The following is a 26750-nucleotide window of genomic DNA, read 5'->3' on the forward strand; positions in this document are numbered from 1 at the left end:
TCTACACAGCCTTATTGACCGCAATACAGTCAGCAACAATCTTGGTCTGCAGCCTATCCCAAGTCTGCACCCAGAGTATTATGCCACCCTAAGGGACCCCTATACAAATTGCATGCAGGCTACAATTGCAAACTGTGTATCATAGTACAGACCATGAGTGAAAACACGACCTGGAACATTCATTGTGTGCTATGCCATAGTCACTGCATGTAATATATGTAAATCACCACTACTGCAAGCCTAGGGCAGGGTGCATAATTTTACATGAGGGCATACCTACAGGGGCAGCTCTGCTATGCTCCTGTACTGTCTAGTGCAATTAGTGGATTGTATAAGTGAACAGGAATGCCATCTTAACTATATGTAGTGGGCACTGGTCATTACAAGTTCCCCAACTAAAAGTTTGCTTTACTAAGCCCTATTGTGTTTGGTATCTAACACCTTGTCTTAATATATCTGTACTGTTGCCAGTACCAGAATTATTATGAGATGCACCCAAAGGGCACCTTAGAGGTGCCCCCCTTAAACACCTACCAGTATCTAGTGTGCTGGGTGACTGGTATTGTCCAGCCTGCCACCACAGACCAGTTTCTGACCCCATGCAGGTGAGAGCCTGCGCTTTCTGAGACCAGAAATAATGCCTGCTCCTGCAGGAAGGTGTTCAAACCTCCTCCAACAGGATGGCTAGTGATTTAGTGTATCAAGGCAAGGGGCTTCAAAACTCCTGCCGCCTTTGATAAGCAACCCCAGCTTCCCCCAGACCTGAGGCCTGTTTGGCACCTCGACAGGTGGGAAATTAACTATGCAGTAGGTGTGTTGCACCACCAGGCTAGGCACACCCCTAACGTGGTTTACCTGATATATTCCACGAAAGAAAGGTTCCACCGTGTTGTTTGGAGTGAAGTTAGGAGCTCTGGTATAGTTATTCCCGCTCCCTATAGGAAGTAGCCCACTGACTACTACCCTTTATCCCCATTATAGCCCCTAAATGTACTATTTAGGTGGCCCCCTGACACTAGGAACTGATTCATCTGCCTGAAAGAAGAAGTACAAAGAAGAGCCAAAGACATGAGAACTGTGGACCAACATCTTTGGCACAAAACCCTGCCTGTCTGCTGTTCTCCCAACAATGACTGACACCGGCTTATCCAGAAGTGGATCAACCTCTCCAAACCCTTGGTCTGCCCAGCACTTCCTTAATCCAGCAACATCTATCTCCCTGGTAGTAGAGGAGCCACTCCTGTGAACCAGCAGGGACCGACTGCAGCTTTCTGGTACACAGGTCTGTCAACACCCGGGCCCACCGAGGAAGCATTACCCCAGCAAGAGGTCTTTGTACTCCATGAGGTCAGATCCATCTCCTTGCTAAGTTTGGAGACGCCAGGGCCCCCAGGAGGCGCCCTGCACTAATACTCGAGGTACCGGAGCCAGTTGCACCAAGGTTTGTTTGTGGTCAGTCGGAACTCCACTGAGGTCCGCTCCACACAGAGTGTAGTTGAGCTGTATTTCGTTTACCTTTTCTGAAGGGACACCAAGAACCGTGAGAGCATCTAACTCACTGACCAGCTGGACAAAACACCCTAGCACCCCAGCCCGGGCTCACGTAAACTGGCATTGTTACTGTGGTCCTGAGACCCTCAAGAACTGATTCCACCTGGGGTGCTGCCAGACTGGTCCCCCAGTCCCTCTCCATGCAGGCATTTTATTATAGGCACTTTTCCCATTGATTTTAACAGGTAGTTTTCGAGGCTACCAACGCGTAAAGCATCTCTGTACTCAACCACCCCAGGGCAGGTAAACTTAAACTGTTGGTGCTTTCTTGGACCTTGACCCCTACTTTCCTTAAGGCCGGAAGAACAGTCCTGTAAGTTGTCTGGAAGTTTGCCTATGCAGTATGTTTCTCTCATAGGATAACATTACCACGTACGATTCTGATAATGTTGGTGTCAAAATTGGACTCCAGTTTCTTCATAAGTGTGTGTGTCTTATTTATTGCCTCTGTGTGTACAACAAATGCTTAACACAACCCTCTGATAAGCCTAGACTGCTTCCCCACACTACCATGAAGAGAGCATTTGGGATTATTAATGTAAGCCCTGAAAGCCAATAAGGGTCGCCTGGACTTTCTACATGTTGTCACTCATTTTGGTACACTATCGAAAAAGCCAGCTTCCTACAACAGGCTAGAACTAGGATGAAGAATGGAGGATTATGGAGCACAACATTTGGTTTTGTTCGGGGCGCTATTCAGCAAAGGCCTACCCTGGCTGCCCCTTAATCCCCGTGCAAGATTTTAATTGCAATTTATTTTATTTTTGCATTACCTCTGCAGTGGAGATTATGATTGTGTTGAGCTCACACCAATGCCTTAAAACTGTCAAGACAAGTTACCCCATTGTCATGGGGTGCGGTGTTGTTTGGACCAGATTTTCAGGTCTCACCTGAAACATTTCTGAGACTTGGGTCAAAGGTCTTTTAGCCATGTTTAACAACAGCATGGCTGCTAAGTATCATGGTTTAAAATTAATTTAAAAAAGCGATATAATAGGCTCAACCTTGTATAACATTGGAAAAAATACATTAACAAAACCAATAGATCTTGCATTGTCGAGACCTGTTGGCTTTGCCAATGCTTTTTTCAGATGGTGTTAAGACTTTGGTGACTGCTTTATTACATGATTTTGTTGCCCATTTTCGGAACTGTTGGTATTTCAACATCTCATTATCTCCCACTCCGTATGTCTTCTTGCATTTTCAAAATGATATGGCTTCTTCATTTTTATTGAGTTTCATTAGCACTCAGCAGTCTCCTGTATGTGCTTCCATCACATTGTGAATGGTGAATGGAAAGTTGTTAAATGTTGGTCTTAGCTGTTAAATCCCAAACGTTTATTCCTGGGCCAGTAATCTGGCTACTATACATTCTTCTTGAGCTTGACCTTTTAGGAAGCCAGAGGATGTTCCTTCGTTTTCTCCCTAATGCTGCCCTGTCATATGTGTTTATTGGAATACATCTGTGTTCTCTGTCCTAGCACTCTTAACTGGGCTGTCATATAGTATGGGAAACTTAATCCCCCTTCAGTGTCTTTCACCTTAGTGTTTTTTTGAAATTCTTGCTGGTTTCCCTTTCTGGATATATTCAAGTAGGGCTTTTTGCAGTTTGTGTGACGATGAAGTCGAATATTGCTGGCTGTGCTATAAAGATGTAGAGAAGCTTAGGGTTTAGCTGCTATTTTGATTGTGTTGATCCTTCCTACCTAGAAGATTTATTATGATCATTTCCGAAGATCTTTAGTTATATCTTACAAAAGTGGCGGGCCAGTGATTAATTTGTGTAAAAAAAAAATTCTAATGTAAAACAAGTACCAGTGCCCTTGTCGAGATCACTGCAGCTTGCACCACCCATTGCTCCTGCCAGCACTGCCGATGACAGTACCAACACAACCACTAACCATCACACTGTTACAAGAGTGACAATTCAGACTATTCCAGGCCCCCAAAGCTACAAGAATGGTTTGTATGGCTGGTCTAAGTCACTCTTAATCATAAAAATGTTACTAGACCTGCAGTTCTAGTGACTTAAATATTCTATTCAACCCAATGATAATGCTCTAATCCATCAACTGTTTTCAAAATATGTGATCCAGGGCAAATATTTTAATTCACTGAGCTGCCATTTTCTTCTTTATCACATATGAGAGCACCTTCAAATACATGAGTTCAGCATGTCTGCTGTACAAAAAACACTTGTTTGATTTAATAACTAAACTTTTGCTTCATATATATAATACAAATCTAGCCACATATAGGTTGCACATGACCGCTGACTTGCCTCTTAGTACATTAACTGCATTGTCATCAGGGCTGGGACAGGAATGTTTCTCAAATCATGTTTAAAACCTATCACTTTAAATAAATATATGAAGGATGACGTGGTAGCCCATTTATTTGTAATCAGCAGATTTTTTATTGCAATGGCCACAACCTTTCCCTCTGACATGTGATTATACTGATAAAACTAGTGTATGATGTTTGGAATAAAGTTTCTGCAAATAGTCGTCATTTGCACATCACCAAGTAGAGTGTTCTGATTTGTTTTGCTCCTATTTAAATCTTTGTTTGAATCACACTTCTGAATTACGAAAAAAAATGTTCTTTTGGAATTCCTGATATATTTTGAAAAAACTTGTACTATTCATTACAAACCTCTAACTGTAATAAGAGAAAAAAAAGTAAATACCATTTTCCAGGATAAGATAATAAACAATTAGTAAAAAGACAGACTGAAACTTGACCTCTGTGCTTGAACAGACAGAAAAGTGTCAATATAAAAACAAGATGTAAAGGTATCTTTATTGCGCATTCACTTTCTGAATGAACAGAACACCTGTTGCTTCCAGCATAAGTTCACTCGACAGAACGGACGAGTAGGTGTTAAAAAAAGCTCGACTTAATAAAATCATAATAAGTGGGCAAATAGATTTTTGAGCCCTGTTAATTTATATTGAATTAATAAACCACTGTTGCTGTGCTCATCTCCAAATTAGACAAACAGTGCCGTCATGTGGCAGACTCTGTGAAGTGCTGGTGTTGACATTTAATTGCAGGTGCCAAGCACTGGAATCCACTGGCTCAAATTAAGCACTGCACTTGCCTTAAAAGAGTGCATTAATAGTCTTTGTGAGATGTATCACCAGGCATTTTAATGAGTGTGTTTTACTCTGTATAGTGTACTTTTTTTATCATGTTCCTGCCTTCTCACTCACTTGTATATGAAGTAGTTCTGATTTAGCTATATTAACTTTATATAGCTGGACACTGCTCATATCAACCCAATTCGGCAATCAAAACTGAGATGAAGGTAGTAGGTACGACCAGACTGGCATTGGGCTTTTCCCTGGAAGACTGGATGGGTGGTGGGCTGGTTTTGTTTCTCTGTGCCGGTTTCATAGCAGTGCAGCAGTTTTGAAAGCAGCAGAGTTCCCTGTATATCTAGCAGTTTTCAGGCAACAATAAAAGGGTCAAGATAACTCTGGTGATTAATGTACCTGCTGGAGAGAGATGTAGTTTTGTCTCCTCTAAGGTAGCTCAGAGGGTTAATATGCCGACTTCAAAGAAAGTGTACCATGCAGATCACACAACAGTATTTTATGTGCATAGCTTAATGGGTTACTGCTTTTGTAACGGAGATCATTTTGTTACTGTACAGTTGATAAGTTACAATTGTAATCGAGCACAGTGAGCTATAAAATGCCATCGAAGACCTGCATGCAAACTGCATGATACAGGTTAGTAGGTTATATATTTTTCCCTGTCTTTCTGTATCTTAATGTTGCTAAAAACGGTTTGTTAGGGTAAAAGTAAGTAATTATTATTATTTATCACTACAACTAGCCCTAACCAATGTGTTACCTTCGAGTTTGTGCTTCTCCAGACCACGTACTGTTAAGAAAAAGGCTTACTAATATGGATGGCATGTTACACCTTGTAATTCCCTTTGTCTTATGGAACATTTTCTATACACTGATTTGCACACGTATGATTCATTGTCTCTGTATGTGTTTGCGATGTAGAGTGCTCCAACACCCTACACTGGTATGAGAGGTGCTATAAAACAAATGACTTACATGTGAGAGAGTGGCTATAGAGAGATAAGAAGGCACTGTTGGAGGGTGATAGTGAAGAAATCATTAAAGAGCCCCCAAAATTCCACTGAATGAGATTGTAGTTGTCAGGGTCATGTGTGGTGTCATTGCCTCCTGTACCTTTTGTAGTCTTCTTCCAGACCAAATCTTGTCACTTTTCCCAAATTCCCAACTGACCATGACGAATTTCTTCTCAGCATCTAACATCAACTGGGCCAAAGGAATCTTTCTTGTTATTTGCCTTTTTCTATCAGGTGTGTTGTCCTTGTGACATTATCAAATATTTGGCATTCTCCGAAAAAATCTTGACTTGTCTTAAAGATTTTGTAAAACTCCCCAGTGAATGCCTCTGGTACCAGGGCTTTCTTTATATTTCATTTTTAGGTTTTCTAACTTCTTCCTTGAAAATTGAGGCTTTCAGTTTTCTCTCTTTGTTCTTGTAATATTTTGGGAAGGACTATATTCACTAGAAGTCCTTCCTCTTAAGTCTTTGTATTGGCTTCTTGTTTATGTAGGGCTACATTCTGTAAACAATGCTCCTTTATGCAGCTTATCAAAAATCCCTCTGTTGGTTGGGTCTGTTATCGGGATTACATTTATGTAACAAAGGGTTCTCGCTAATAATGTGTGCTTTATTACAAAATTCAAATGTTCTTCAACCAAGTGCTAGGAGCATCCATTTGGGTTTATTCACCAATAGATTATCAGCTGACCACTTAACTTCGTTGGTTTCATCAGATTTTATCTGTGATCTTTATGGTTGTATTTAGCTTCTGGGCCTTTATGGTTCTGTTCTAATGTTTTGATTTAGTACTTTTTCTTTTGTCTGTTGCTGTCAGAGCAATTATGTTTAATTTTATAACTACCTTTAGCACTTCCCATGCAGTCTCCGAGTGTATCTAGAGTTTTGTTGGTTGTAGTCAGTAAAAGCTTGCACAATCTATTTTTTCTGACCTTGCCAGTACCAGTTAAAGTTTCCTTTTGAAAGTGCTGCAAAAGGAGACTCAATCTTTACAGAGTTCCTTTGAAATTCCTACAGAGACCCAATTTGGAAGAGGAACTGGGAACTGATTTTTTTCTATATTATCCCACAACACAATTGTAAATTCTTTCTGATTGGTCCCTGGTGAAAATGCATGGAAAAAGCAATCATGGGTAGAACTTTCTGGGACGAACATAGCTGCTGAAGCACAGGTGACTGTCCAATGTTTATTTAAGGTTTACACTGTTTTGAAGATCTCAGATCCAATGGTGACTACATTGAGATTAACTACTTTCTTCTATCCTTATACTATGTTGCACTCTAACAATGATTATGACCTGGGTTTAGCTCTAAGGCCTTTTGATGACTGATGGAAACTGGAGTACAGAATGATGATTGACATGACCCATGGTGATTCTATTCAATCCTTCGCCACATGGAGGGGGATTCTAACATACAAGAGGAAGCAAGATTACATTATTGGCAATTTTGAGTTCAGCTACCAGAAATTAAAGCAGCAGCAATTAAGAAGAGCTTATTCCTCTCCTTATTCCTTTTGAGAATCCTGTGTTTAAACGAATTGTCCAATTTCTTTGTTTTGCAGAACTTTACTTGATATTTAGAAAGCATGGTTCTGGGCATGCATTTCACAATGGGACATAGGCTTAGGGAAGACTGCCTCTGGAAATGAGTAGGAAACTTTATATAATAAAGACATGAAAAAAGCACGGTTAGTAAATCATATACACTACAAATCAATGTGTGAATGGTACTCTGTTGTGGCCAAAACTTCATTTTATGCTTCTGAATGCCAACCCCAAGTGCTCGAGAGGTTGTTGGTCACAGGGCAATTTATTACATATGTGGTGGGCATGCTCTGTGATCTCTAAGAGTAACTGTATTGAACTTGTGTCCAGAGAACTAGGGAGGGACTAAGAGGAATGACTGATCCCTTGCATGGCATGGTTTATGGGTTCTTAACTGTCTATAGCCAGTCAGTGGAAGAAAATATCTGTAACTCATTGGGACTAGAGATTGTGGAACTTATTGGTAATAGAAGTACTGAGAAGCAGTATCTGATAGAGACTACTAGCCGCAGATTCTTTAACGTAGAATTATCCCCAGGCGTGAGACTGGACCCAGAAAACTTTCTTTGCCCCAGCATCTCTGCGCGATGGGGGGCGGTACCACGCGACTCTGTCCTGACGCCGTCCGCGGGCATGACGTCAGCGAGGTTACATAAGCCCCACCCCAGCGCGCTGACATCAGTTTCCTTCTTTTCCGCTTGCAACGCGGATCCGGATCGTGTCCCTGTCCTGTTTTCAGTCCTTCTTTTCCAGCTTTGCATTGTGGGACAGTGTGCGAATGCCTTCGGGCTTTAAGGCGTGCTCGTCTTGCGCGCATCAGATGTTCGTGACGGACCCTCATCCTATTTGCATGTGGTGTTTGGGCGAGCACTATGATTCCACGGACTGCGACGCTTGCCAGCATCTGAAGCCTAAGTCCCGGCGGGAGTGCCGGATGAAGCTCCTCTCAGCCCGGTTGTCCAGATCGGTGTCGTCTACGCATCCTGCCCCCGCGGAAGGGTCCAAGAATCGCCGCTTCTGATTCCGGCATCGCCCGTCACCGAGGCCCCTAGGGCGTCGCTCGCCCGTCGGTAAGTCTTATAGCTTGTCCCCGAGGCATAGTCCCCGCTCTGCGGAGGGCGCGGGTTCTCCGCGGGACATGCGGTCTCATTCGTCATCACCCTACCTGCCTTTTCCCGCCGCCGGGGCGACCAGGGCCCAAATGGAGACCTATGCTGCGTCTCTGCAGGCTTCCTTGGCCCCTCCTTCTCCTCTTCCAGGGACGTCTGCGGTTCCCTTGCCACGTGCGGGGCCTTCCGCGGCGGCGTCGCCTGCGGCTCCGGTGGGTTTGGCTTCAGGTTCTGGAGGGGTGGTGTCGTCGGGGTGCGGCCCTATGGGGTTCCCCTCTTCGGCCCACGGCGCCTCTGCCTCGCCGCAAACCCCCGAGGGGGTCCCCGTGGTGTTGCGGGAGGTCGCCGAGACTCGCGGCTCACCCCCGAGTCCTCCTTGGTCTTCTGGGCAGGCGGCGGCCTTGCCAGAAGTCGAGTTGACGCCGCTCAGGTGCCGACGGCTGTCGACCCTGGCGGCGCCACGGGTGGTGGCTAGGGGCCAGGCGCGTCCCCGGGTCCCTCTCGTCTCTCCATGCAGGCGGGTGCTTCGTCGGAGGTCGAGTCGGCGCCTTTTCAGCGCCGTTCTTTCGCTGACCCGGAGCCGGCCTGCCCCATTCTCTTAGGGTGCAAGTGGTGGATGAGGTCGTGCGGTGCTCCCTCCGGCGCCGGTCGACCTCACGCCGGCGCCTGTGGCGGACTCCACGGCACCGTGCCGGCGTCGGGTCGTCGACTCTTCTCCAGAAGCCCCTTCCTCTCCGGAGGTTCGTCAACTTTTTGTCTCTTCTTTCCCTGGAGACGGGCCGCCGCATCGTGGCCTTTTCCCCGGCGTCTTCCAGGGAGGGCTCTTCGCCGTGCTCATGGCCACAGCCTTCCCCAGAGGCACCTCAGGTCCCCCACTCGTCTGTGAATCTTCCACCATTCTGGGGCTGGCCATTTCTTCCTCCAGCTGGATTCGGGAATGGCCGTCGCCCACGGAGCAATTGCATTCCCCCCCACGACGCCCTACGGAGGCGTGTGCGGCCTTTGTTGGGGCCATTTCCACGGCCGCTGGCATTTTGCACATGGGCGACCCTGCCACCCCATTCCCTATGGACCATTTGCTGTAGGTTCTCCATCAGGGCTCTGGTGGACGGGAGCTGCTTATCCCTCTGAAGCTTCGCTCCATAATTCTCTTTTGGGGGCGTCCTGCCACGGGGGATCTGGTGCCCCAGTCGCTCCTCCACCGTTCTGCTCCACACGACCCTGTCTGCCTCTCTTTCCACCTTTCTACCCAGGGCCCTCTTCTGCAGACTGCTTTTCCTTCCTTACCTTTGGTGGGGTTTCCTCCGTCACGGGAGGCCCGATGGTTAGATTCATAGGGGCGCAACCTCTTCGCTTCCTCTAGTGCTGCTTTGCGAACGCTTTGTGTGTTGGCCAGGGCTACTTCCAGATTGTGGGATTCTGTGGAGTCCCTTCTGTCTTCTGCCTCTCAAGAAGGTGTCTATGCTGATCTGCGGCGCCATGTGATGGATAGCCGGGAGTTGGTCGCTTTTATTCTTCGTTCGGCCCTGGATGTTTCTGATGCTCTCGGACGCACAATGGCAAGTTCAGTAGGTCTTCGTCACCATGCTTGGCTGAGGGATAGCGTTTTCCCTGAGAATGTGAGGGAGCGTCTTGTTGACCTGCCCTTTGATGGGGCGCTTTTGTTTAACACCCATGCGGATGCCGCCATTCAGCTGCTCCTTGCGGGGCTCCGTCCTCCTCCCCCTCCGTAAACTTGACTTGTCGGTCCTCTGCTACTTTATGGGCGGCGTTATCCTACCCTGTTTTCGAGGGTATAGTGGTTCGGTTTGACCGTCTGTCTATTCTGTGTGAGTTGGCGTACCTTCGGGGTCCTTAGGTTGACCCCTTTGTGCTGTTGGTACAGCCCCTTCAACTTTTGTGGTTCTTTGGTTGTGGTCCACCTATATGTATCCTCAGGTTGGGCCTTCTGTGCGTTTTTTGATTGGCTGATTGACAAGCCGTCTGTGGTTCTATCTGCAGGTCCTTTATGTTGTGTCCTCAGCTGCGGGATTTTTCCCTAAGAGGTGTTCCCATGTTTTAGTTGGACGTATCATAACCTATGTGGGGTACTTGTAGCTATCGCATAGCTCTGTCCTGTGCTGGTAAGGTATGGTCGCCCCTTTTTCGGGTTCCCTGCCTTTCTTGGCATCATTGTATACCGCTGGTGCGGTCTCTTGTATCTTGTCATTCCTAATGTTCACTACATCGCTTGACAGTTTGGCATGCTGTCTACGGTGTCGTGTTGTGGCGTTTCCGCCTTCCTGTCCGGCGTTTCCGCCTGGTCCTCTGTCTGGTGTTCCAGGGGGGCTGGGTTTCTCCTGGCTTTCCTGTGTTCTGGTTGACGGCTTGGTCCGTCCTCCGTTTCTTCCCCCTTTTTCTCTTATGGCTGGTCCCTTTTCTCTTCGTGGGTCGGTGTTTGTCTATTGAACGATTCTCCTTTGGGGCTTGTTCTGTATTTTCCTGGCCTCTGCCTGCGCCTAGCTTGTTCTGGGTGCAGTGCTCCATGGTGCTATCCGCTGTCGGCTGTGCACGCTGCTTGTGCTGGTCCACCGCCGTGGCCCTTGTTGTGCTACCTTGTGTACCTTATGCCCCTGCCTCTTGTTCTGCTGGAGCTTTGCACACCTGTGCCTTTCTTCTTATGCCTGCGTTCCTCGGCTGTGGAGCCGTTCCTGCCTTGCCTGTTTTCTTGCGGCTGATGCCTGTTCAGCTGTCCTCTGTCGCTGTGTGTTTTCCTACGGCAGGCTCTGCCACCGGTTCTACCTCTTCTCCCTGGAGTTGTGGTTGTTCTTTCCTCCTGGGTGCTCCTATGCGGCTGTCTGTCCCTACGAGGGTTTGTAGTCGTTGTACCTTGAATGGGCTTGGGGTCTCCTGGTCTTCCCTTCGCCTTGCTGGGGCCCTGTGTTTCTTCCTGCTGGGGAGGTTCTCTCGCAGGCCCTCCTCCCCTTTGGGTATGGCTTGGGTATCTATTCTACGTTAAGGAATCTGCGGCTAGTAGTCTCTATCAGATGTGCAAGTTACTTACCTTCGGTAACGATGTATCTGGTAGAGACGATTCTAGTTGCCGATTCCTTCATGGCCTGCCATTCCTCCTCGTTCGGCGAGGACCTTTAGTTTGGTTTTCTGAACTCACCTCCCTCTGGGTGGCTTGTCTCCTGTGGGTGTCCGCATCGCTTCTGTCCGGACAGGATACTTTGTTCTGCTTGATTGTTCCACCCCTTCCCTTACGATACATGGTCGGTTGGTTCATGAGTGCTTCTGCATCCCTCCACCCTGCTTTTTCTCCAGTGTAGGGGCCTGCTTTTACTCTTCTCCATTTTACATGCTTGGGGTTTCTGCTTCCCTTGCAGTCCTCTGAGCTGGGTTTTTTTTTGCCTGTACAGCGGCCTTTTCGCTCCTTTCAGTGGATACGGCCCTCCTTGGTGGTGTTGTCTGGGGGTGAATTGCTGTTCCTCCTTTGTTCTGGGCTTGTTGCCCTTCCCTGTTGTGGATTGTGATTGCGGTCTCTCTCTCTCTTCTGCTATGGCCTTTTTCACATGCTTCTGCCTCCCGGGAGGATGTCGCCTTAGCTTGCGAAGGTGTTCCTCAGAGCGGTGCTCTGCTCCTTCACTGCTATGGATTTCACCGCTATGGGTTTTCGTACCTTCGTGCTTGGCCCTTTTCCAACTTGTGCTGTTCCTCACCTTTAGTTTTTCTTTCTGTTTCACTGATTTTTCGCACACTGTTCTCACACTACCCACAGTTTTGTTTGTGATGGCTCCGCGTTGTGGCGCGGAAGAGTTCTCCAAAGAAAACTGATGTCAGCGCGCCAGCGTGGGGCTTATGTAACCTCGCTGATGTCACGCCCGCGGACGATGTCAGGGCAGAGTTGCGTTGTACTGCCACCCGGCGCGCAGAGATGCTGGGGAAAAGAAAGTTTTCCGGGTTCAGTCTCACGCCTGGGGATAATTCTACGTTAAGGAATCTGCAGCTAGAATCATCTCTACCAGATACATCGTTACCGAAAGTAAGTAACTTGTACGCCAAGGAGGAAAACTCCAATTTTAATAAGTTCCTTGTTGGATTATGTGAATGAATAGTTAACACATTGTGCATTCCTCCTTCCTGCCCTTAATCCCCAGGCTTGGGGCATTCAGACTTTTCTTTTAATCATTGGGATTGAGAAATTAAGGCGGTCTAATCAAATACTTTGGAGGTATTGAGAAAGTGATCCTCATAACTTCTATAAAATATAGATAAGTGTGTTAGAGTAGTCACCTGGGCACCCTGCTTGCCACTTGCCAGTAGCCTGCAGTCCCTGCTTGTTTTAGCCTGATCCAGTTGCAGCTTTTTTACCAAGTGACACCGCCTCTGCCTGGGTTTTCCCACCTGGGTTTTGTCCGCTCACTGTTCTTCCTGCCATCAGAAGCCCCTCCCACCCCAGAACCTATTTAATGCAGGCTGCTGCGTGACTGTGCAGTAGACACTCCCACACGACCCTGCTGACTTGGTCCAACCAGAAACAAGACCTACAAAAACAACAAACAACCCTGCTGATACTCGAACAACCACAGGGATTTCAGGCACCACGGCAAACAACTTCAGAGAAAATGTGGGCTCGACAAAAACACCACCGCAAGATCCACGTACAATGCCACCCTCAACCTCTACCACCAACAATTATGAGACGCAAAGAAAAAGGCCCTAATTCTCACTCTATGCCAGCTCCAACAATGACAAAGAACTCTTCACCATCGTCAAGGAGTTATCTAATCCAGCAATTGTCAACAGTGACATCATCTAACCCAAGCACTCTGAAATGACCTCTCAAACATCTTCCAATGAAAGATAGTCAAGATCTACAACTCATTCAGCCCACAGCATACTGATATGAACTCCCCTGGCTAGCTAGGCACCTCCTTCATCACCAAACAGCAGCGAAGCAACTGGAAGCCCCTATTAAACTAAGAAAATACCGTCCTGATGAGTACCATCCACTCAGGAGCCCCCTTGGACCCATACACCCACTTCATATACAACCTTAGAGGAACCATCATGCTCCCTTTTCTCACAGCTATAATCAACACCTCCATAACTGCCAACACCTTCCTCTGTGGATGGAAAAATGCAGACCTTAGCGCCATGTTGAAGAAACCATCTGTGGACCACAACATCCTCGGCAACTACAGACCCATCTTGCTCCAGCCATTTCCAGCTTACCCAACTCGCAGACTACCTAATAATCCATCAACTCTTAGATATCTCTCAATCAGGCTTTAGCACCAACCACAGAACAGAGCTGCGCCAATTGTGGCCACCAATGACCACAGGAGCATCCTCAACTCAGGAGAAACATCTGCACTCATCCTCCTCAACCTCTCAGCAGCTTTGATACGGTCTCCTACAAGTCACTCATCAGAAAGTTTCAGCACTTGGGTATCTGTGGACCGGTCCTCAAGTGGATATCCTTAGTCTAAAAAGGCAAAACTCAATGAGTTATACTGCCCCCCCCCCCACACACACCTCAGAACCCAAGAAACTCATCTGCAGAGTCCCTCAAGTATCGTCGCTCAGCCCAACACTCTTCATCGTCTACATGACCTCTCTCTCAGACATCGTCCGAGCCCACGGCATCTACATAATATCCTACGCTGATGAAACACAGCTCATGATCTCCCTTACCGACTCAACCAGCACCGCCAAAACATACCTCACCAACTGCATGAGAAACGTCGCTGCTTGGACAAAAACAACAGCCTCCAGCTCAACACAGACAAAACCAAAGTCCTAATCTTCAGCGACAACCACTCTCCCTTGAAGGCCTCTTGGTGGCCCTGCGAACATGGCCACCACCCACCCCAGCGACCATGCCAAGAACCTTGGGATCATCCTGGACACCAACTTCTCCATGACCAGACAGATCAACTCTGTCTCCTCATCATACTTCCACATCCTGCAAATCCTGTGCAAGATTTTGAAGTGGATCCCACTGAACAAAAGACGAACAGTCACACATGCTCTTATCAAAAGTAGACTTGGTTACGGAAACTCCCTTTACATTGGAATCCCAGCCCATGTACAACGCCGTCTCCAAACCCCCAGAATGTTGCCACTACACTCATCCTGAACATTCAGCAAAATAACCATATCTCTCCACACCTCAGCAATCTTCACTGGCTCCCAGTCCAGGAAAGGTGTAAGTTTAAGCTACTCACCCATGCCTACAAAACTCTTCATACACCGGTGAAACTTACCTCAACCGCCGCCTCAACTTCTGCTAACCCACCAGACCCATTCGAACTGCGTGCGTCCCAGGCACGAGCACACCTCCTTCGCATAGAAATGACCAGAAACGGAGGATGCTCCTTCTCATACTTCACAGCCAAGACCTTGAACAACCTTCTGAAACACCTCAGAACCCCCCTACCCCCATGGACTTTTGAAGGAACCTCATGTCATGGCTCTTCCAGATGAAACAGGCTCCTCTTCCCTCCTCCTCCCCTCTCCTCCCTCCTTCCTCCCTCCTCCCTCCTTTCTCCTTCCTCCCTCCTCCCCCACCCTCCCTCCTCCCTCTTCCTCCCTCCTGCTCCTCCTCCTACTCCTCCTACTCCTCCCTCCTCCTCCTGCTCCAGCTCCTCCTCCTCCCTCTTCCCTCCTCCCTCCTCCCTCCTCCCTCCTTCTCCCCCCCCTCCTTCTCCATCCCCCTCCTTCACCCGCCTCCCTCCTTCTCCCCCTCCTTGTCCCCCCTCCTTCTCCCTCCTCCCTCCCGCCTCCCTTCTCCCTCCCCCCTTCTTCTCCTTCCCTCCTCCCTCCTCCTTCCCTCCTCCCTCCTCCCTCCCCCCTCCCTCCTCCTCCCACCTCCCTCCTCCCTTCTCCCTTCTCCCTTCTCCCTACTCAGCGGCTGGATACCCTTCTGGATGAATAGCTGCTCTCTACAAATTCATATATTATAACATAACATATGACGAGGTGATGGGTTGTGGGGGTTAGACCTGGGATTTTTGTTCTGTTACTTGTTTAGGGAAAGATATTGGTTATGGGAAGCTGAGACATCTCTGTAAATTTCCTGAGAGAACTTTAATTAAAATGTACATGTTTTTTAAAAAGTTTTTCCAAATGTTTGTATTTTCATTATTTCTAATGCAATTTGCAAGTTTGTATGGTTATACTAATCACCTATTTTTTTAGGTATCAACCTGGTAAAACCTTGGCTGATGTGTACCGCAGTGTTTATAAAGTTAGAAATCGACTCCTTGCATGCAAGAACCTAGAACTAATTCAGACAAGGTCTTCTTCGAGAGACAGATGGGTATGTTAACAATAAATCTTATTAGCACATTGTTTGAATTATCACGGTTAATGTGTCTTTGCGCGCGGGCATGTTCTTGAAGCATAAAGTGTTACCAGATTGTAAAGTCAAACTTTTTTCACACCTGAGCAGGCGAAATTATGCTGCATTTGTTAGTCAAGTGGCAATGTACTTGCTATTACTAGCATGTTTCATCAACCGTTTCAAGTCGAAAGACAACATATCTTTGCTTCTTCCATAGTTAACAAATGTTGTAATTGAATATCCTCAATAGAAATGTCTCTGTGCATCAGCTCAAGGTAATTCTACTGCAGTTTGCCCATTGTTAAGTAGGTGATGCTGAAGGGGTACTACTTTTTGGGCTCACTGCTGCTTCTGCTTCCTGCCCGATGATAGATCTGATCTTAGAAATGGAAAGGGATTCCTCAGATTGTTTTTGCAGAACACCACTGCTATCTCTACGAAGTCCCAGCAGTTTGAAGCTATATGGTTCTGGGATTAGGTGCCTTCGATTTATCTGAGCCTTGAAGCATTTTGTGCAAAGATCAGTTACTCGCTCACATAGATATCAATGCAGGTGCTCTGCATTTACCAGCAGATTGGAAGTGAGGTAGGTCAATAGCTTGCAGGTGACTTCTCTACCCCTTCACCAGCATAATTTTGATCATCACAATTATCAATTTCTTCTTTGGTTGTGCTGTGTTTATCATTTATAATTATACATATCATTGTATGCAATTACTGTTTGATCCTTGTTTCCCAAGAAACTGCCTGGGACTTCGAAGGTATTTTAAACAATGTTCTAAAACAAAAGAGTGCAACTTAAGCTCTTTTCTTGAATGACCATAATTTACAGATCCATCCCAGTAATCGGTTGAAAGGTGGCAGAGGCTTTAAACTTGCAAGAGCTTAAATCAAAATTACTTACAAAGATCCTCTGAGGAAGGGAAGGAAGTCGGGTGGGAGGGAGGGGTAGACCAGACATCATTTCCACGGTTCTCTTTTAGTGAGGTACTCTTTGACACATTTTTTAAATAGATTAATATTTTTCTTCAACTGTCCAGAGGCAGTCGGTTCAAACTTTAGGCCTGGCACCAGTGGATTCTATATCTTTCAGTGCGTGCAAAACCCAGAGATGTCAGTTGTTTGAGATTTATCATCAAGTCATGCTTCAGTTAATCCCCCCTCCCTCCCATTTACAGTTGGTCAAACTGTTTAGGCTCAAAGTGCACAAAAGATCTTCCTTCGGGCAGTATGTGCAACATGCTTTCAAATTAATATTTCCTACTCAACAGTTTTTACTGACACATGTTTTGGGAAACACTCAGTTGACCACAAGGCCCCAATATGAGCGATGTATAATAGGATGCATTCACCCAAGCTTCACAGTAACATAGATGCAATGTATGCCGTTAGCGGGACAGAAGTTGTCAATCAGCACCATGTTTGAGTGAGCTCCTCAGATGTTTCTAGTGAATAACTGTACATAAGTATTAGTATATCATTGTACTGGAAGAAATATTTTCATGAGAAGACTAACAACGTCTTGCAGTGTTTCATGGAGAAAAGGATTGTGGCTGCTCCTTTCAGACAGTTCAATCAATCTGGCAACCAGTATCACAATGTTAGGGTTCAACTGCGCCTCCTATTTCATTCAGCTGCCTCAGCAGGTCTTATGTTGGACAAGACCATGGGGGCAGATCTACAGTAACAAAGCACCGCTTCATGGACTCTATTAATATCAAAGGATTTTTTAGGTTCATCAGGTTGCTAGTGCAACATAAGTGCTGCCCACCTTTCTTAATTTAGTCAGCGTGCTTCCTTATATTCTCCTAAATTCCGGATCTGACAATCCGCTGTGCCTCATATAAACAAAAGATGATCTTCTAGCAAAATGTTCTGTAGAGAGAGTTTGCGATAAATGAAAAGGTCAAAGGCTCCTGGTACTCTCTGGTGCTTATTGAGGGCATTTCCCAAACTTCATCTTATGTTTTCTGAACACATATCTGAGTGAACAAATGGTCAAAAAAGTCACAAGGACTCCAAGTGCCTATACTGCTTCCCGCGACAGACGATGTAGGTCTGCAGTTAGAAGGAAGAACTTCAGTTTGCAACATGGCATTCAACTTGACCTCTGCTCCCAGTTTTCGCCATAGTTATTACTATGCTGGCAGCGCAGCTGGGCAGACAGTGCATGCATATATCGTTCCTGTTCAGGAATTTGCTCATTCAGTCATCCTATCACGTAAAGATTTAGGATTTCCATGTAGTACCCAGTTAAACCCAGATAAAACTTATACCTTCAGTCAGTCCAATGACCCACACAAATGTCTCCATTTATATAGTTTTCGTAGCGTATGTTGCAGATACCAAATGCAATGCATATTGCTGCCATCTAGTGTTGGGCTTGGACGTTTGCAGGCTGTTTTTCTTGGTAGAAGTCTTTCGAATCACGAGACCTCCAAGCCCATTCCCCCCACACATGCCCCCCCCCCCCCCCTTGACAATCCACATGGTCTTCAATCCCCACCTTACATTGTTTTTTGCGGCCATCAGGTGCCGACTACAGTGATAGGGCTGCTTCCTGTTATTGACAGGTTTTTTCAGGCCCATGGGGTTGAACTTAAGCACTGATGCTCAGAAAACCAGTCCGCACCTCAGTAACTGTCCGTCGTGCTATTCACCCAGACGCCTTCGGAGGACCAATTTTTAAGCCTCCGAATGCCGGGTGACTTCTCCCAATCTTCGGAGGTTGCGTGTACGCTCATTCATAGACACCAGAGACTACAGACCGTAAAAGTGTGATGGGGTGAGCACACTCTTCCATTGCCCTCGGTGTAACTCCATGGGTGCATCATCACAACTTCTTCAGACTTTGCCTCTCCCCCAACCACAGTGACACAACGCCTTCCGTGAAGTGTAATGCACCAAAGGGAAAGGCACAGGGCGCTCCGTAAAATGCACCAATAGGCATCCTCAAACTCCGGGCATCTTCAGGAAAGAGGATTCTTTCATCACCAACGAAGGCAACGAGCCTGGTCCATCTAGGGTCCCTGAAGCCCAGCCAACAACCAGTCCAGAGACTGCACCCTCAAGTGAGTCTAAGGGAAAGGAGGACATTGATCTAGCAATAAAGACCCCCCTCCCCTCAAATCAAGCTTACGCCTGGAGTTGTAAGTACCATGCCAGTCTACCAGAACCACGCAACCCATAACTACTGTAATGTAAAAAGTGCAATGCAGGGATAGAGCACCACTGCCGAGGAGGTGGACATCGAGCCCTGAGCATGGACATGAGAGACTGCCGCCTCCAAAGCCTTTGCCACCTCAAGGTTCTGGCCGACACCGATAGAAGGCTTCGTAACCGAACAAGGCTCCATACAAGGGCATCTATCCACCCTAGTCTGAGAGTTTTACCCGATACAACAGCGTAGAGCACCCTTGCTCACACCCCAGAGCAGCGCTGAAGACCTCACCAATGCAGCAGGGGGAGGGCCAGAGCCAGCACTGAAGAAACACAGAGACAGGGGCACGAACTCTCTTCCTTATGTCACTCCACCACCTCCTCGTCTGCCACACTGCTCCACCTCTTCCTCCACGAAATTCATGCATTCTACCGCCTGCCTTCACCAGAGTCACCTGAAGGGTCCCTATGCATGTTTTAAGATCCAGACAGTCCATATGACCCCACTGACCTATATGACTAGTCCCTGGATCCATGGCCCACCGATGACCCCTGGAAAGACTGCAATGCTGACCCACCCTTGGTAATTGTGATGTGGACCTCTGCATGGTTAGAGCATCACTGCCTGACGATACAACAGCCTACCATGAGGTCATTCAGAGGGCAGCCGCATATCTAGGAGTCGAGATGCACATCATTCGGGAGGCAGAGGACTTCCTTGTGGAGGCTCTTTCCAAGTCTAAATGTTCTGTACAGTTCTTATCCATGTATGAGGGCTTGGTCAAATCTGAACCAGAGAATGTTAAAGAGGCAGTTAAGGCTAGGGTAGTATCACCTAGGTTTGAGCAGAAATACACACCCTCCCCTATTGACCTATCTATATCAGAAGCAGGATTCCTTTCGACCCCTTGGTAGTCCACACTGCCCGCAAGAGTGTCTTCACCCAAGCCATAGGCAATGCCCTGCAGCCCAATCACGAAAGTGAAAGGATTGACGCTGCTGGCAAAAGGGTAACCGTAGGGACTGCCTACGCATTGGTGCATAGCCATCTCTGTCAGACTCCTTTCCTGATAAATCTCTTCTCAGTAGGACGAGATGCAGGAACTGGTAATGCACCTTCTAGAGAAGTACAGGAAGACGCTGAGAAGATAGGCCATCTCGAAGGCATCTCGATACCAGGGACTCAGCCTCTAGAGGCATTGAAACCAGTGTCCTCCTTAGGGGCAACGCTTGGCTTTGCAACTCCAGACTCAAACAAGGGTCCAGAAGCATCTACTCAACCTCCTGTTTGACAGATAGTAACTCTTTGGCCCCTAGCTTAATGAGAGGCTTGAGAAAATAAAGGAGGAAACTTAGATGACATGATCTGTGGATGCCCTCCAAACTCCAGCCACTAGAGGCTCCCTTTGCAAGCAGCAGGTCAGGAAAGAGCAAAGGCCTCTTGATCTGACCAGTAACGGTCTTACCAGAGACAGTAGCAAACATTCCACCAGCAACCCTGCAGGGGTTACTCCAGGTGTACATATAGGATTAACAACAGAGGCAAGGGCAGAGGTGGCACTGGCACCACTCATCAGATCCACCCAAAGGACCTTCATCTGGAACAAAATCCTCGTTAACTCCAGCAATTCAAAGGAACTCTTCAGCATCATCCAGGAATTCACCAAACCCCCCAGCGAAGCCACTGGCGTCATACCGTCCCTTGACCTCTGCAACAAGCTCGGCTCCTACTTCTATCTGAAAATCAAAGCCCTCTACGACCACATCAGCGAACAGACTCCAGAAAGCACTCCATCCTCCAGCAACAACAGCCAGCCTGCCATCGCCGTCTGGACCTCGGTCACCACTGAAGATACCGCCACGACCATTAAGAACACCCACTCAGGAGCCCCCACGGATCCCTGCCCCCCGCATATCTTCCACAGAGCCTCCGCCGCCATAGCACACAAGCTACAATGCACCATCAACGCCACCTTCAAATCCAGCACCTTCTCTGACAACTGGAAGCGCGCAGAAGTCAAGCCTCTCCTCAAAAAACCCTCTGCAGACCCAACGGACCTGAAAAACGTCCGACCCATCTCTCTCCTGCCCTTCACGGCCAAAGTCACTGATAAGATCGTCAATGCCCAGCTGACCAGCTTCATCGAGGAGAATGCCATCCTCGACCCTTGCCAATCCGGAATCCGCAGCAACCACAGCACCGAGACCGCCCTCCTCGACGCCACAGATGACATCCGCATGCTCCTCGACCAAGGCCACACTGCAGCCCTCATCCTTCTAGACCTCTCCGCAGCCTTCAATGTGGTCTCCCACCGCACCCTTACTGCCGGCATACAGGAAATGGCCCTCGATTAGTTCCGCTCCTTCCTCACCAGCAGAACCCAAAGAATCAGACTCCCGCCCTTCCTCTCTGAACCCACAGAGTTCAGCTGCTGAGTACCCCAAGGATCATCACTCAGTCCCACGCTCTTCAACATCTACATGGCCCTTGTTGCCGCCATCGTCCAACAGCATGGACTCAGCATAGTATCCTATGCCAACGACACCCAGCTCATCCTCTCCCTCACAAAGGAACCAGATGCCACCAGAATCATCTTCCAGGAAGCAATGAAAGATGTTGCATCCTGGATGAGCAGCAGCTGTCTGAAGCTCAACTCGGAGAAGACAGAAGTCCTCGGGCACACCCCCTCAGCTTGGGACAGCACCTGGTGGCCCACAGCAATCCCCCGCCCCTCCCACCGCCACGGACCACACCGGGAACCTCTGCATCATCCTCTACTTCTCCCTCACTCTGAACCGCCAGATCAATGCCGTCGCCTCCACTTGCTTCAACACCCTCTGCATCCTTCGCAACACCTTCAAATGGATCCCCCCCCCGAATCCAGAAAGACAGTCACCCATGCACTCATAACTAGCAGACATGACAATGGAAACGTCCTCTACGCCGGAATCAACAAATCCCTGCTACGCAAACTCCCGACCATGCAGAACACCGCGGCCAGACTCGTCTTCGGCATCCCACAGCATGAACACATCACCAAACACCTGTGAGACCTCCACTTGCTCCCCGTCGAGAAGAGTATAACTTTCAAGCTACTCGCCCACGCCTACAAATCCCTGCACAAACTGGACCCAAATACCTCAACGAGTAAGTCTCCTTCCACGTGCCCAAGAGAAACCTCTGCTCTGCCGACCTTGCCCTCGACGAAACCCGGCACATCCGCAGAACAAGAGCGGGTGGAAGAGCCTCCTCCTACATCGCGGCAAAGACCTGGAAAAAGCTCCCTATCAACATCAGACGCTCCCCCACTCTGCACACCTTCAGAAAGAGACTCAAGACCTGGTGGACTCGGACCTGCACCTTCCCCCTAACCTCCAGAGCCTTTAGACCCTCACGGGTGAGTAGTGCGCTTCACAATTCCCTGATTGATTGATTGATTGATTGATGGTCACGGAGTTTCTGCCTCTAAGCAGTGACTCGCCTCCCCACTGATCACACGTCACCTGTCATAGGGATACTGTTGGGGAGAACACAAGACTTCCTCTCTCTCTAGGAGGAAATCACATCCGACCAGTGAGTTTTAGTGGTCATTCATCACACCTCCTGCCTATAACTTTCCACAACCCCTCCCATCATCCCACCACAGCCCAGACATTTCCTCACCAGAGACCATCTCTAGCTTCTGAAGGAATAGGAACAAGCTTCTCTCCAGAAAGGCACAATAGAGAGAGTGCCTCCACACTAATAGGGGAAAGGCTCCTACTCACTATAAATTCTCATCCCCAAAACGATAATTCTCTCGGAGCAAAGGAATGACGTCCTACATAGTTGTCATATGAAAATGATCTGACAAGGCAATTACATGAAGGTGCTCGACCTGAAGGACGCCTAATTACACATATCCATCCACTGTGCCTGCTGCTGGTACCTCAGCTCTGTGGTAAGTGGACATCATTACCAATTCTGCCAGTGAACATTTGTGTGATAAAATAATGCTAATGTATCAGGTTACTCTATCCAAGTGTCCCCTCACTCTAATCTTCTGTTACTGTGTTTATTTTATTAGTATACTGCATGTTAGGTCTCATCTTAGTTAGAAGTTGGATCTTTCGTCTGACCCAGATGTTTTTAAGACTCTATTTCGGATTCAACAGTTTTTTCATGATATACAACAAACTAGGTCTGTGATCCATTTCGCTCAACTAGCGCCCAGCTCCTCCTCCATGTCCAGGATATTTTGGGATTGTTTGCAGTATCTCTACACCCAAACATTTTTCTTGTGTCCTAGACAACTGAAGAATCTGGGTTAATAGAATTGCAAGCAGGCTTACAGTAATTTCTCAGCCAAGAATGTAAAAGTGACCAACCAGACTTCTATACCAATCTTAGTTAATGTCTGCCACTTTCCTCATGTAATTAAGATTTATCACCATCTAATTTGAGATAATTTATTAGATAGGTGGTGTGTTGTAGATCGTGGTCACAACCACAGCAACAAACGAGTTCCAGATAATTTCTTTGTTAACTCATCAACAGCACCATTTGTAGTTTGTAAACCAAAGATCGTAATAACCATGCTTCATAGGGCGAACAGAGGTGTCATTATATCATCTTGAAGCTTGTGACCCATAATTTGTTTCTACTGGTCACTAATCATCCACAGGTTATTTCCATACGACACCAAGACTGATTCTTAGGTTTTGGTAAGAAAATAATTGAGGCTTGTAGGTAATAACTGTAACATACCTTAAAGGGTTTAATAAACAAATCTGGGACAATATATAAATATGACCGCTCTCATTTTATTCAAGATCCCCACACAATTAATTTATTCTAACTGAGGTTTTATAAGGTAGTGACTTGTCCCCTTATTTCACCTCTATACCATTCAAACATTTTGATATGTCACTCCTACCCATTATGCCACGTTAACATGTATAGAGAAAGCCTTGTATTGATTGACATCCCACTCAAGTAATGAAATAATCAACAAATTAGTCACTTAGTACACACATATCTATTCAGACATAATTTATGCAAGAAATTATTTTGTTCCTATATTAACAATGCCTATGTTTTTCCTGTGCTTTGCTGTTTGAATGGTCTATTTGACAAGTGCACACATTAGCACTAAGGTTTTTTTGAAAATTATATTTAATACGATCTAGTAAACATATTACCAGCTACTTTGTCAATTGGGCAATGGGGGTGGGGGGCGCTGTTTAAGTGAAGCAAGCTTTAAAAAGCTTTGCTTCGGTTGTGAAAAGCTTTGCTTTTCCAAACTATGGCTGCTTGTTTTCTCCTCTTGAATAGTCTTGAAGGATGACTTTTAGATTCGGTATTGATGCTGCCCACCTGAAACGGCTACTAGTGAATTGGCTGTATGAAAAGGTGACACAGTTGTGCAACAAATTCATAGTAGCTTATTCCTGTGCACTTCAGTGAACAAATGCACTTCAAGGTTATGATTTAAAATACCCTCTCTATATTTGTCAGTTCAAAACAGCAGTTTTATTTAATACACACTGTTGCTAACACTATATATTTAAGTCATGATTTTTTATGTTGCTTCTTCTATTACTGTTGTAGTAATGTTTTTGTGTTCTGCAACTGTTGGTTTTGTGTATTTGTATTAAATAAATACATATTTAATTGAATTGAGAAATGTGCCAGGCCCCACTCATTGCTGCACAGTGTGAAAATTAGCGCCCACTTAAATGAATCATCGAAACCTATTGAATGGAAGTTTATATTTATCATTTATTTTGAACCACTATAAAAAGGTATCTGAAAATCAGGAGTCTGCAGATGTTGATCCTCAAGAGCACTCATTTGCCCGAACCATCGATGAAGAAGCTGAACTGGAGGAACAGGCAGAGAGAGAAAGAGAGGAAGGACATCCTGAACAAGAAGATGAGGAAGAAGAAAGGGAACATGAAGTCATGACAGCTGGTAGTAAGTGTCTTCACCCATGTTTCATTTATGTTGTCACTCATGCCCACAACTATCATTTTTCTTAATGATTGATCCCATCTGCTACACAATGTTTGAATCATAAAAGTGGAGTTAGTTTGTTGCTCTTATTCAATGCATCCTAGCCAAATTCAAAACCATATTTCCAAAACAACATGTTGGACCTCGGAAAACTTCACATTTTAATTTACAGAATTTAATTTAGAAACTATAAAAATTACATTTTGTTATTGAAAATGTAAGAGCTTTCGGGGTCCAGCCAGGTAACTGGGAATTACCTAAAGCTGTAGTTTTGGGGAGGGTGCCCACGCTGGACAATTTTTCCTTTTTGCCACTTCAGCAATAACCTAAAAACGAGAATTTGTTTTTTTACCATATTCTAGTAACTGAATTTACATTGGTTCCAAGTTAAATAAAAATAAATAATTGCAAAACACATACTTGGATCAGTCTTTGGATTGCCCACTACTCATCACAATAATGGTTGAATTTTTTTTTTCTCCTTTCGCTTCATGTTTTAATGTTTCAGAGATGAATAATAGTAGAAGTAGATTTTCCTATAGTGTAGGATCAGCGATTTCGTTAAATATTTAGCAATTCTGTCTTTCTGTTTTCAGGTCCACTTTTGTGGGGATTTCTCAATAGAGGCTGCAGCTTCAACGCACTAAAACATGAAAACATACCATTCATGACGTGCTGAATAGCAGGCAAACTATTCTTTCTCATTTTTCTTCAGATACTTAGCACCGTTTTTATTTTCATTATTCTTATGTGGCAAGGCCTTGTGGTTAGTAACTATTGGGTACCACACTGGCTAGTAGAAACATTTGTAACTGGCTCGTTGTTATCTGCTTACTCACAAATGTACCTTCCTTAGCAATGAAAGGTCTGGACATGACCTTTAAAGGGATACACTCAAGCAGTTTCGGGTTTGATATGAAGGAAGTAATTAAATATATGGTCAAGTACATGCATCCATTGATGTTAAAAGATGGACTGCCAATGCCATCTGTATTTACATGGCAACTAAAATTCCACCACCTTGTTTAAAACCCTCCCAATTGATCATATGTTTACAGACCAGTCAGTACCTAAAGTATCCGATTCTTGAAGGTGATGTATTGTTGCAGAAGATATGAGGAAGTTTGACAAAATCTTTGGCTACCTAGGTAAGAAAATTCAAGCCCTCATTTTAGAGCAGTTGGTAAATGCAGGGACCCACAGTGAGGAGGAGAAAACTGATCTAAGAACCAGATCTGTAAGAGACAATTAGTTATAGATTCCTTACCTGTAGAATTACCCTCAGGCGTCAGACTGGATCCGGAGAATTTTTCGTCAGCAGTACCCCTGCGCTTTGAAAGGTGCGTGCGGTCGGGTCCACGTTCGTCGTTGGCGTCGTGGTCGCCGGGATGACGTTGCGGCAGCTACATAGACGCAGCCCTCATGCGCTGACATCAGTTCTTTCTTTGTCCGCGCCAGCCAGCACAGATCCGGAGAGAACGATACCGCCAGTCACTTTTTGACTGATTTTTTCTCGACTCTTGTCGTTTTTAAGTCCATCGGCTCCTGGTGCACGGTTTCAAGGCTTGCGGTTCCTGTCGACGGTTGATTTTGGTGACGGATCCGCACCGCTTGTGCCTGTTTTGTCTGGAACCCGACCACGACTCCAAGTCATGTTCCGACTGCCGCACCATGAATCCGAAGTCTTTGCGGGAGCGGTCCCGAAAGCTTCTCGAGGCCCGGCAGTCCGCTCTGCGCCGTTCAAGGTCCCGGTCGCATGGGAGGTCGAGGGACCGGTCACGAAGCCACCACCAGCCCTCTTCCAAGTCTTTGCACTCCTCAGGTAAGTCGAAGCACAAGAAGAAGTCGAAAAAGCATCGTCGCTCTTCGACTTCTCCCCATCCTTCGGCCCACGGGACAAGGGATGCCGGCAGTTCCCTCCCGTGGCCTTGCGTGCGGAGCAC

The 26750-nt window shown here is 46.5% G+C and overlaps 1 protein-coding gene across 8 annotated transcripts in view; it reads left to right on the forward strand.

Annotated features, from left to right (window-relative positions):
- Positions 1-26750, forward strand: part of HERC1 (HECT and RLD domain containing E3 ubiquitin protein ligase family member 1) — a 1817725-nt gene that overhangs the window by 268254 nt on the left and 1522721 nt on the right. For all 8 annotated transcript variants that reach the window (XM_085643727.1, XM_085643730.1, XM_085643731.1 and 5 more), the window contains 2 exons: positions 15509-15629; positions 24597-24768. In XM_085643727.1, coding sequence (XP_085499853.1) covers positions 15509-15629; positions 24597-24768 — 293 coding nt within the window. The remainder of the gene's footprint in view (positions 1-15508; positions 15630-24596; positions 24769-26750) is intronic.

This window comes from Triturus cristatus, chromosome 3_1, assembly GCF_964204655.1.
Source record: "Triturus cristatus chromosome 3_1, aTriCri1.1, whole genome shotgun sequence".
Classification (NCBI taxonomy): Eukaryota; Metazoa; Chordata; class Amphibia; order Caudata; family Salamandridae; genus Triturus; species Triturus cristatus.